The following is a 13,452-nucleotide window of genomic DNA, read 5'->3' as shown; positions in this document are numbered from 1 at the left end:
AGGGGTAAATATGTTTTTAATATTAATAATACCTATCTCTGAATTTAGTTAAGTATAATAACTGATAATAGGTACCAATAAAAACATGGACTATTTTTATATTTTGAGAAATGAAACCCCATAAGTGGTGAAAAATGGGCAAAAATGATTTTAAGATTTATTTATTAAACTCCAAATTTAATTAAGCATAATAAATCATTTTGTGTATCAATTATAAATACACAAAAAAATTTCAACCACAATTTTCAATATTCAGCTCCTAAAGGATGAAAAAGGGGCAAGTATCTTAAGACTAATAATTATATCTCCAAATTTAACTCAGCATAGTAATTAGTATTAGGTACCAAAAAAACATATAAAATCTACCAACTACAATTTTATTTTGCCAAATCTTTACTATGCTAAGTATAATTTGTAACACACGTTCGTAAGTACACGCACCCATTTTTTATTTAGGATAAGGACTGTGATTACCATATTTGTATTGTGTATACTATACAATAAGATATGATGCCTAATTCTTGGGTATAGACATGTAATGTAAAAACCAGGAGTACGGCCTGGTCAGACATGTAACTTGGACAAACCTGCTATGTCAAAGATCCCTACCCAAGAGATATCTGGGGAAATAAAACCCTAATATTAACAGTGGGATTTTATTGCTGCTACTTGTTACTTCCTCTCCTTCCTGCTAGCAACCCTTCGAGGACCGCAGGCATCCGCCTTCCTGTTAACAACACTTTGGAGACCGCTGGTATACACCTTCCTGCAGTGACTACTCAGAGACCGCAGGCATTCTCTTCTCCTCCCCCTGCCGTTTGCTTACCCTTGCATTCTCATCAAAGATACCAACCTGTCGCCCCTGGCTGACACCCAGAACAAGTTAACTCATTTAATATTTTAGACGTACAAGTCGACACACATTCACCATCATTGACTCATATTTCCATTATTGACACACATTGGACAGACATTCACCTCATCAATAGACAATTTAACACACACACATTATCCATTGACACACAGTTTGAAACACACATTCATCCAACACACATTCCCATTGACACAGATATTGCACACTTAACACTCATTGACACAAAATTTGACACTCATTAACACAATTCATCACATATTCACTAACATCTAAACACATCATATTCGACAAACAATTCAACACACATTTACATCATGGACTCACATTTTGAATCACATTACCACACATTCGCCATCGAATCACAATTTGACACACACCACGAACACACAATTTAACATGCACATATTCACCATCGATAGACATTAAACACCCTTTTGCCATTATTGTTACACAATTTGGCACACATTCACCATCATGACACACCTACACACAAACACAAAATTTGACAACCAACAGGTTCAATTTAAGTTTTTTATTGATTTAAAGAAAATTTTTATTTTTTTTTAATCATCTCATAATTCAATCATAATGAAATGTTTCTCCATATTTCATCTGCCCCTGCGGGGCACGCGAGACCTTCCCTTGGTACAAGGCAACCACGGCACAATTGTTTTAGACAAGTACAGACCTACACTCTGCGATCATCTTGGCCACCATTACATTGAAGAACCCCGAGACTTCACCCTGCATTCACAGATGTTTCTCTGTATACTTTAATTACTCTCATCTACTGTTTTTTCTTTACCGTATGGTGTTAAAAATTACACAAGTTTTGTTACTTTTCTTTTCCTTGGTCAAAATTCATTATAGTGTTGACATTGAAAAACCTGTTGCAGAAATAATTGTCTACTGAGTGACATTATACATCAAAAATTCACCTAAATGTTTCGCAGCAATTCAGACCATCTCCTAAGATTATCCCTGCAGTGATGTACCTGATTAAAATTCTGACATGGAAGCCATTCCATAAATCGGATTGTGTAACTCAAGACTCCCAGACATCCATGCACGGAAATGTTATCAGCTACGAGGCAGCTGCTAGACTAAACCCTCCCCTTTTCGACATGCTCATCACATGACCAGCCTGTGACAGGTCGCCCTCTTATCATCCAACCTCAGCGTATTCTTAAATGCTTTTCATAAATAGATGCCATTCAGATAACTTGGTAGAAAATAAATAGGGAAATCAGTTGTGTAACATGTGCATGAGGGAAATTGGCACTCAAGACAGTTGGTGGTAATGTTTGCTGTTGCACGAGGTGGCCACTAGCAGCGTTGGGACAGCAGAGGCTAGGAAGACAACTGGCACTGAGAGTTGACCGGCCTGGGCCGGCGGCGAATTAAGAGGTGGAGCTAGCACAAGAAAGCTCCTTGGCACGGCCGAGAATAATGAAGCAAGGCAAACAAGTGCAGAGTTGGCTGTCCGGCACGGTGATAGCAGAGACCTATGACCGAGACTGCTGTGCCCAGCTGCCGACCACAGCAGAAATCTTATCAGGGCATGCCAAGTAGTACGTTATATTGTGTAATCATGGCCCGGGAATATGCAATAACTGTACTTATCCCCCCCCCCCATAAAGATGCGTAAAGTGTGATAGTGCTGGCTACTTAGTAATGTGGATTGTCCCATACAAGCTACGACACAGCACCCAGCCTATTTCACTACGAGAAAGTGCTACATTCAGTTGGGAATGATCAGGTGCTTACACTGGGCTTGAGACTGGTTATTCATGTACTTGCCTTGGGCCTTTACACATGGCATTGATTAAATAATGTTTTTGGGAGGAATTTTAGTTTTTGGCAGCGAATATGTCACGAGCAACATATTAGCTGGAGTGATTATTTTTTTGTAAAACATAACTAACTTTTTCGTCGGAACTGATTCCACGGGAGTCATGCGCAAGTTGATGCAACCGTTTGTAGTGATAAATTGACGGCAACCGAAGTTGCTCTGGGTGCTGCAAACTATCAGGTTTTAGTAATGAGCAATGACTGTGATATCCTTATGCCAGGGATGCCACCAAGAATGGTTATAAAATCCTGTATTAGACCATAAAAAATCCTTTAAAATCCTGTAAGAAGAAAATTTCTGTAAACAGGTTTTTTATTCGTGCCAAAAATTTTTTTACAAGCTGAGAGACAAGAGAAAACAAAGTATTATAAGCATATTTCTTCAAAAATCAGCTTTCCTTCATTCCAGTTGCATAGGCCTACTTAAAAATAATAATAATAATAATGAATGTAGATAAACTGATAAGTTTACATGTAAAGAGTTAAGTACCAGTATGAGGTTCTCACAAAAATCACTTTAAAAATATACACACAGACTATGATGTATTTGCAAGCATTTCTTGTCTGAACACTGCAACTGCTTCACTTCTTCAGGTTCCTAGCTTTTTTTCTCAGCTCATCAGTGGGTTTGAATTCTAGCCCCAAATTTTTGGTCCTGTTGTGGCAGTGCAATAATGCATTCAACTTTGGCATTTATAAACAACAGCGACCGTTTTACCGGGTTTCAGCCACTTTAATTCTACTTCCCACACACGTTTATATCGTTGTTTATACAGCGTTCGATCTGGAGATGCCTTGCATTTTCTTTCCATTTCTTTAAATTGCAATCTCCACAAAGATGCAAGCCAAATTTTTTGTACGTAACAATTACTTTAAAATTAACAACAAACTGTAAACACTCCGTCAATCCATAATAGAAATCGTAATTGCATGGTATAACAACACAGATTGTAAAAACACCGTCACAGATATAACTTCGCACAAATATTACTGGGCGTGGTCCGTTACACGCACGAACGCACCATCACGCAAAAGAGAGAAACAGAACACGGTGTCTAAAACAACTGTCATAGATATTACGATGCACGGTATACTTTCATCTGTGAAATAAAAAAATGCTTCCAGACAAAAGGTAGAGCGTGAATTGTTATCATCTTAGAAAAACTTAAACGACGTAGCAAAGTGAAGTGTCTTAAGACATGTTATCTATGAAGTGGAGCGGAAGCAGTAAGTAAATATTAATGTTTGTGCGTCCGTGATTCGAAGTGCTTATCCGTTAATTTGGTGTAAAACCAAAATATCCGTGAAAACTGATAAAATCCGTAAAAACTGCAACCCTGCCTTATGCTATTTTCATAAAATGAACTAGAAAAGATAAAAGGGTAGAAACACTTCGTTGGGTCATTACCTATTTTCTGACTAATGTAATTATGGTGTTGTTAATAGTGTTTTTGGCATCTAGGCTTTTACATTATTTAAGGTTAAGTAATCTGCCCTGTAGTGCAGATAGTACATATTGTTACTAAATCAGGGTATTATTTATTTTTGTGCTCAGCTGGGCATTAAATAAGACATGCATTGAAGCTAATGTGGTTAGTGGATTCAAAAGTACAATTGCTGGTGTTGCTGCCTTTTGGTGAAATATAATCTAATTGGTGATTATATTGAGAAAAATAAGAATAAATGTTGCTCATGTAAACAAGATTTTTATTTTCAAAGCAACTCAATTGCCATTCCTTTTCCCTTTATTTGAAAATATACTCATCCTTGTGAAAACATTGGCAGCAGGGATTAAGTGTCTTTTGCAAAAATTGCTATGGTTGCAAAACTGTTACAAATTTTTACACTTAATACCCAACCAATTGGCAGGATTTTTGGTATTGGCAGAGCTTTGGGATGGGAAGCTAGAACCGCAATACTGAGGAGCCACGGTGGCTAAGTGGTCAGACCCACTTGCCTCCCACCAAGGACAGCTGGGTTCCATTGTTTGAGGGATCAAGTCAGGAGTTTCGGCAAGTGGTAAACATTGCAGACGTAGTGAGTGGATTTTCTCAGGGTACTGCAGTTTTCTCCTCCAATTCATTACAGCTCAATGCTTTACTCTCATATCATTGCCGGTCTGATGTGTGGACAACCTCCAATATAGTGCAGTGGCAAAGAGCCTCCTTTTCCCACAATATGCATAATATACATTTTCGGTTGACTCTTGCACAGTTTCAGGCTGACATACTAGTTTTTAAAATATTGTTTATATGCTTACTTAAGTTACTACAAAGCAGCACTGTTCAAGGTACACTATAATTAAGTCAATCAATCTCAAAAAACTCTACATACACGTTTTACTGCACTATGTCTAGGTCATGAGTTACACTAGACAGAAAGGACCAAGAATGAAACAAAACTCAAGACTGTATCAGAAAGCAGACTATGTATGCTAAGAAACTCCACAGTAATTGTCTCTGAGGTAAATAGACAATGTAGATGTTTTTACTATGGTTTAAATTTCTATCCAAGTACCCTTATGTTTTGGTCTCATTTTAGACGTTTAATGTTTAAAAGTGTGAGATTTTCACAACTTAAATTTTCAAATGCAGGGTAAATTTATTTTCATACATACTAAAATGTGCAACACATTACATTACCCCAATCAAATTAGCTTTAACACAAGCCCTGGGTCTTGTCTATACGACAGACTGCAGAAAAAAAAAAATATGCAATACTAAAAAAATAGTTCCTAAAAAATATACTATTTTGGATTTCTCACTCAAACATCTCTACCAAAAAAATCTTGAGAATCTAGGACATTAAAGTTCAAACAAGAAATCATTGATTAGTTAATTTTATATGGAATGACACTATGGCCAAATTACTATTCCTTATGTGTCAGATATAGTTTTTTTAATATTAAGAATTTTCCCAAAATAACAAATTTGTGAGCTTATGGCAGAATAAATGGAATAGCTTCTTTAGTATGAAAGTAAAAATACTGTTTAAAAATTCTTAGTGTGAAATAATTTTTTTAACGAATTAAAATGAAAACCTTTTATACAATAAGGCAACTAAATTTGCAAAACTGAACTTCAGTGCTCTCTTAAAAGAGTATTTAGTTTGTCTGACCTGTAAAAAAAATTCATTTTCATTTGCACAAATATGGGTAGTTTTAGTATACGTACTTAAATTTGCCTACTTAAAAATTTAAAAGTCAATATGAAATTCGTCAAATGTTGTGATTTTCATCTATAGTGGCTAACAAAAATAATTGTGTCCAAAAGTGGAAGATCAATGTGGCTACTATATAGATGTATATAAAATGACTGACTAGGAAAATTTATTTAATTTCTACAGTTAAACAATGAAATAAAGGTTTACTACAGCTTTAGAAAAGCTTAGTAAAAGGTTAAAATGTGTGATAGGCCGCACAAAAAACAACTATTTTACAGAAATAATTAGAAAAAAGATTTAGATTGCCATCAGCACCAACACAATATTTAACTTACAACAAATCTCTATGTTTTACTAAATAAAAAAGTTTAAACACTTCTCTTAAACTACATTTTAATATGAAACTTTTCTTTCAAATTTCATATGCATTTTAAATTAGTAATCCCACTGATCTGGTTTTTACAATACCATGTACCATTGTCATAAAATTGAGGCAAAGTTACAAAATATATGTCTGTTTAACACAGCTGTTATAACTTGCTGCACAAATTCAAGTTAAAGCATTATCAAGTTCAAAGTATGATAGTTCATAAGAAAACAATGTGAGCATTGATTACTATTTGAAAAAATATTATACACTATATTTCACATAAAAAATTACATTTGTACATGAACATTATCAAGCCTATACCACACACAATACTTAAAATATTACAATCATATTCACTATTTCTACATGCAACATATTTTCAAATTAATGATGTTTGGTGTCTTCCTTTAGATTTCAGTGCAAAAAATGTTTAAGAGTTAACATTATCATAACTATTGAAAAATGCATTTTAGAAAGACCAAACATCATTGTACGTTCTATTGTAACATTTGAACAAGAATTAATGAAATGAAATTTTAAAATCAATATACAGCTTAAGTTGTTAAGGTTTATCAGAAAATTAATGCTGTCTCTTTGGACTTTATGTATGGAATAGAAATATATATTAACCTATTTCAGATTAAGTTTAAGAATTTTTCCAATAAGTTTACTCATAACATACTTGTGCATGTCAATTCACATGCTTATTCAACACTTAAATTAACATAAGGGTAACTTACATACTATTAACAAATCTCACATTTGTGTATCTAATAAATTGTAAAAAATATTTTGTTCACACTACTTTTAAAAGAACTTTATTGATGTTTTGAGGGGTTATAAATACGTTCATACAACATTAATTACTAATGTTTCACAACTCTACTTATGAAAAAACTCGCTTTTATATTGTTCTAAAAATTGCAATATTACCAAAACATATTCCCAGTTATTAAATTTACTGTTTTCACATTTTAGATATGTCTATCAAAATGACATATTATAATCACACTGCCTCAATAAAAAAATGTGCATCAAACTGAACAACATATTATACTAAATTTAATTGAATGATGTTTAGTAATTAATTAATAGTATATATTAATAATTTGAAATATGTGATATGGTAACTTTTAAATAACAGGTGGTATTATTCATAATTGTTTTCATAGCAGAGTCAGGGCCTAAATACTGAAGGCAGACTAATAAATTCTGATAAGTGTAACAATTACATTTTGAGTCCTTTAGAACAGTATTAGTGAGCATGATTATTTTCAGAGTATCCTGAGCACAGCTAAAAATGGCTTTTAAATTCCAGACTTAAGTAATTAGGAACACTATATAATCATCCCAAGGTGACTGCAAGATGGATCAAGAAAGGCATAAAATGCACATAAATTAAGAAAAAAAAAAATTAAGATACGCCTATTTCACTGCAACTAAACAGGAAAACATGCAAATTGAGATTTACTGATAACACAATTTCCCAAACATATCTTTTTACCCAACATTTCCATAGCTTTAGTTTAATTTTATCATGTTGCATTCCTCTCACAACCATCACTTTATTGTCGACACAATACCTATTTTCGCTTCCTGTGAACAGATCCAACCCCTTTCCAGTGCAGGGCTAGACTATAACTTGATAAAATGTGCATGTATGGATTATACACTTTTATATACATGTACTCCATGTCAAAGTTAAGCAGTAAAGACAAGATTCATTCCAGGTGCAAATCACAAGTAGAGAAAACACGATGGGTGTCAAAGAAACAACTAAACATGACTGAATACATGAAGTAAACCATACCAAGTTAAAGCAGTTAATAAACAATAAAAAAATTTTGCAAAGTAAATTTTATACATTTTTTTTTTCAAGTGTAGAATAAACAAAGTTGTTTAGAAGCAATATAGAGCAACGGGTCAAAGACAGATGAGCTCACTCAAAATATCCAGTAGTACTATTCTCAAACAATGAAATAAGTAAAACCCAACTGTCAGCCAGGTTGATGAAACTGATCCTTCATTTATGGGCACATTTTCTTTACAGAATAACCATGAGAAAACCAAATATATAATTATGATTTTGAAAATATTTGGTTGATTTCTTTTTGTTAGCCTACCAAAAAGCAAGAGTAGATTATTTATGTACATACTGTGAATTTTACAAATGAATTCAGTTTAGGACAAGATACACTAATAGTTATTTTACAAAAACTCTTATTTACTAAGACAAAACTTTTAGTTGGGAAAAATCACCTGTTTAGAGCCCTGCATTTTAGACCATAACTCATTTAAATTTATTATTCTAAGACCATATATATTACATTCTGCAACATTTCAAGTTTATTAAAATATCTGTGACAATATAATCTAAACATTTCTCAATAATATTCATATTACACATTAAACAGTATTTAGTTGCAATAACTGATTTTCATTAGTGGGCATATATAGAAATTTTCATTTAACTAAACACAAAGCTAGCACTAAGTACTGAAATCAAAATTGTTACCGCATATTGGTAAAGGTATATAAATAACTTCTGCAGTCTCACTGAACCACAGTATTTGATTAAATAGCTTTTTGTGCTGCACAATGCCATAGTAAAAAAACACAATAGCAAATTCCACTGCTAAATTAATAAATGAATGCAAGCAAGAGAAGATCTATATTACAAACATTGTACATGAAATTATTCCAGTTTACAAATGTACCGTAAACAAATGAAATGAGCTATATAAACTTAACACATCAAGACTTCACACACCACACTGGAGTTTGTTGTTATACTTGGTTTGATGACATAGGCCTGATCAAGCTGTAGTTGCCATCCCACTTGAGGTTTGTTTTGCTTTAAACCATGATGTTTCTTTATAAAGAAACCACAAATCAGATCCCCACAGAAAAAAATTCAAAAAACCCAGTATCTGAAACAAAAAAAAACATTTAATTTTTACCAATCTCATACTCAGAAAACAAAAATCAATAACCAACTATCCATTAAAAAAAAAAATAAATAATAATATTACCCAGTAATCAGCAAATACTAAGAACACAAATACTGAAACTTATTACACTCTTCACAAACAACTTTTAAAATATATTATTCAGTATGAAGATTCAAAAGTACATTCAACCACAAACACACATTCATAGCAAATATTAAAGAAAAAAATCAATTTCTTATACGTGAGTTAAATAGTGAAAATTTTAATAGCTCAGTAAAATTCTTTTTTTTTTCTTCTTCTCTGAAATAAATTAAAACTACATCATGAAATAGCCAGTAGCAATGCTTTTGAGAATAAAAAGTTTGATGTCTACCCAATTTGATTCTCCTTATTGGTACTGTAAAAAAAAACCTGCTAGAAATGCAAATTTGGCAGCTAATTATGAAAAAGTATGCAAAATATACATTTTTTCATTTTGAGAAAGTTCAGCCACTCAAAGTGTTTAACTTAAATAAAAAATAATGATTTGGAACGAGACCTACTTAATATTTAATATATTTTATACTTATTCAGGGAATTAACACCATAAGAACAATGATGATTTAGTACTCTTGGCATATTGTTTGTATTTAATTTTTTATAGCTGCCTTAAAAATTAATTTATTTTTAATTTGAAAATTTGACTGGTGTGAATGGACAAGTAAAGACAGGGTTCTTACAGGAACTTACAATTAACTTTCAAGGACTTTCCAAGGACTTTTCAAGGACTGTACAATAATTTTTCAAGGACCACAGTAAAAATAAATTATATTAGCTACATCAAATTTTTACTTAAGTAAGTCAAATTAAGTTTAGTTTCGCAACATTTCTATTTCTGCTTTTGTATTTTTAGTATGTTAAGTATGTTTTTCTACTAAATTTAATCCCTACCTAAAAACCTACGTAACATTCACACAATACCTTAGTGATTTTTATATTCTTCTAACTTCTCACATAACTGTCTGTTTACTTCAGCAAGGGATGCAGATTTTTCTTTGGCTGTTCTTCGAAGGCTGTTGGACTTTGACACCATGGTTAAACTACCGGTTGCTTCCGCCTGTTCAGAGAACCTATCAGCTGATTTTGTGAGTTCACAAATATCTGCTTCGATTCTTTGTTTCTTGGTCTTGAGTTCATCTATTTCATCTGTGATATTTTTTCGTTTTAACTTCTGCTGTTCTGTTTCTTTCTTGCGCCTTTTCTCTTCCAAAAAGCTTTTCCATTTTTGGCGTGCGCTTGCTGCTGAAGCTATCAGATCATTTGTAATGTTTACATTTGAGACACCACCAACAGATGTAACATGCTGACAAATGATTCTCTGCGAAATTACTGTACGGTCATGCATGTTTTCTACTTCAATTTGCCTGTTAACTGAGAAACCTCTCTCAACAGAGGCTTGTCCATGTGACAAAATCAGCAGCATTTTCATCACACACCATAATCCTACGTAGTTGGAACTAGAGTTTGCACTACCAAATAACAATGAATCCAAACGGTCAGCTTCAGGTTTGAAATTTCGAAACTGTGATGACGAACCAAACTCCAGAATAAAATCTTTGTAAGCTGAAAGTAATGCATCGCAGTCTGTTTCTTCAACTCGCCCTGCATCTACCAAAATTTTCAATACTAATGAAAACCGGGTAGTGCAAATTTTTTGGTCATTCATTTCTCTAGGGTCCAAACAACTGAGGTTCCAAAAGAATATTGTAAAGGACACTTGTTCAACAACTTTTTCACAATTTCCAAGAGAAAATCACGACATTCCATTCGTAACTGTATAATGTCACGATCCTTGCTTACATTCTTGTGAACCAAATCTTTTACTCTATTTTCTGCAGCAAATCCTAAATAGACTTTGGTTGCTGGCAAATGGTTTTCTTTCTTTGCAACTTCAACTCTAGCAAGTTTGCCACAAGAATTTGCATTCTTCATAATATCATCTTTGATAAACCTTTCCATTAGGCTTCGCAGCAATTTCAACATATCTTTCCCTAAAAATGGCAGAACTGGCTTATCAGTTTGATATGCTATCAAAAATGGTTCCACTTCTTTGGCAATTGACTGAAATACTAGCAGTTTTACAGGCGTGAGTGGGTCAGCTGCTGCTTCTTTGATGGCCATGAAAGATTTGGTGTTGGGGTTGGGAACATTTTTGTCTGTTACAGACTTTACATACTTGAGCATATGAGGCCACATTTCAATAGCACGAGCTGCAACTATCGAATTCTCTATCCACCTAACAGCACAAAATTTTAAAGGAAAAAGAGTACTACTGGTCACATTCACATAATCTTCCCTCCTAGCTGGAGAGTCCTTAAAAAGATAATACATACTTGACAAAATTCTCTCCACATCCCAGGTAGATGAAACTGATCCATACTTAAATGCACCATGAAGTATGTGTAACCCACAACTGCCAGTTTGTATCACTGTTTTATTTTTGTCTTTCTTCAGTTGATCACAAACCATGTCGTAAAATTTCCAATTGACATTTGGACCATCCATGGAGAGCTGCAGTAAAGGCATGCTGGGAAGAAAAATTTCAGAACTGAGTTTTTCATACGAACTAAACATGTCTTCTGCAGTTGCATGTCCCAAGAAACTAGAGTGCATATAGCATGAGACGACTTTGTCGGTATCCCAATATCTAATATGGTAATCCAATTGCTTCTGATGAAGTTTTCGGTTAACACTCTCGTCAAAAAGCAGAACATACGAATCTTCCTTTCGAATTTTTTCCATGAGTAAGGACCTAAAATAAGGTGCTATCCCAAAACAACACATATAGGCACACTTTGTTTCTCCCAACGAAAAGCCTTTGGCAACACTGCTATCAGGAAACATTTGTCTGAACAAGGGCCCAATATCCTCACAGGACTTGTATGAAAAATGGTTACTGCATACTTTAAGGGCCCACAGAATTTCTGCTTTTAAAGTGTCCTGGCCAGTAATAAAAGAACTAATCAGGCCTACCTGCTGATCTTGAGAATTCTGGATATCTGGTTTCACGACTGCTAAACTTGTAGATTGGCCATCTTGTGAAGGCTGTTTACCACCGAGATATACTTGTATTCCAAGTTTTGGCTTCTCACTTGCCAGAGCGACATGTTTCTTCCCACCCATATGACTCGTTAACGCCGATACACCCATGTTACTGATATCGAAAACACTACTACATAAAACACATTTGGCTTTATTTCTGTCAGTCGTTTTTTGTAGCCATTTACTGAATTTTGGGTTACGTAACCACAAATCGTTAAAAGTACAGTTTCCAGGCATTTTGAGAAAAAATGTTAACAGTATCTCTCAAGTTGCATAGGTACATAAAAACACCAAAAGCACTATCAAACACGTTGAAGGAAAATAATAAGAGAAAGTGTGAAAAAATGTAGTTTTTACATACGACAGCCGCAAAAATTAAATCAAAATGCAAACAAATAGGCTATTTGATGCAAATATCAAAGCCGGCAAAAAAATCTTTTCGCAACTCGTAGGAAGTATAAACTAAAAACGAAGTCGGAACTGATATTAAAACATTTCTAGAAATAACACTTTTCCCTTTCCAATCACTCCGACAATGCCATACAATTACAGAAGCATGTAAATCCGGAAAAAGTACAAAGCAAAACCACCATCTTGCATCTAACTTCTTTTGTTTGTACCACATTTACCATACTATACCATATTTATCCTGCATATTTTAAAAATCGATACCACAACTACCACGCGATACCACATTTACTCTTGTGTACCAAACTATATCCAATAACACAGTTACGCAAAGCATTATTACGCACCATAACCGATAAATGTCGTTGCCAATAGAACACGAGAAATTCCCAAATCCATTTTTTTTTTTACGAAAATTCACTCGGTTATCGTCTGTTCACGTCAAGCAAATTATATTCTAGAAATAAGAAACAAATTATGGTTTTGTATTCCTAAGCTAGGATTTTAACGATGGGAAACTAACTGGAATATTATGTTACCTGAAAATTCAAGGACTTTCCAAGGACTGGATTGAATTCAAGGACTTTTCAAGACCTTTTAAGGACATGGTAAAAGTTCCAGGACATTCCAGGACCGTACGAACCCTGTAAAGAATACTTGGAGCAGTTGTGTCAGTTCAATGCAGAACTAGAATGGGCAAATTTGACAAAAGTACCTACGTGGGACGAAGTACAGAATGTGATGGATTTGCTGAT

The 13,452-nt window shown here is 33.9% G+C and overlaps 1 protein-coding gene across 1 annotated transcript in view; it reads right to left on the bottom strand.

The window, feature by feature from the left end:
* Positions 1 to 6,500: 6,500 nt before the first annotated feature.
* Positions 6,501 to 13,452, bottom strand: part of LOC134529437 (synaptophysin-like protein 1) — a 60,118-nt gene continuing 53,166 nt past the window's right edge. The window contains exon 6 of the mRNA XM_063363533.1: positions 6,501 to 9,187. Coding sequence (XP_063219603.1) covers positions 9,074 to 9,187 — 114 coding nt within the window. The 3' untranslated portion in view covers positions 6,501 to 9,073. The remainder of the gene's footprint in view (positions 9,188 to 13,452) is intronic.

The sequence above is a fragment of the Bacillus rossius genome, chromosome 2 (genome assembly GCF_032445375.1).
Source record: "Bacillus rossius redtenbacheri isolate Brsri chromosome 2, Brsri_v3, whole genome shotgun sequence".
NCBI lineage: Eukaryota > Metazoa > Arthropoda > Insecta > Phasmatodea > Bacillidae > Bacillus > Bacillus rossius.
This window is presented reverse-complemented; position numbering and strand designations above follow the sequence as displayed.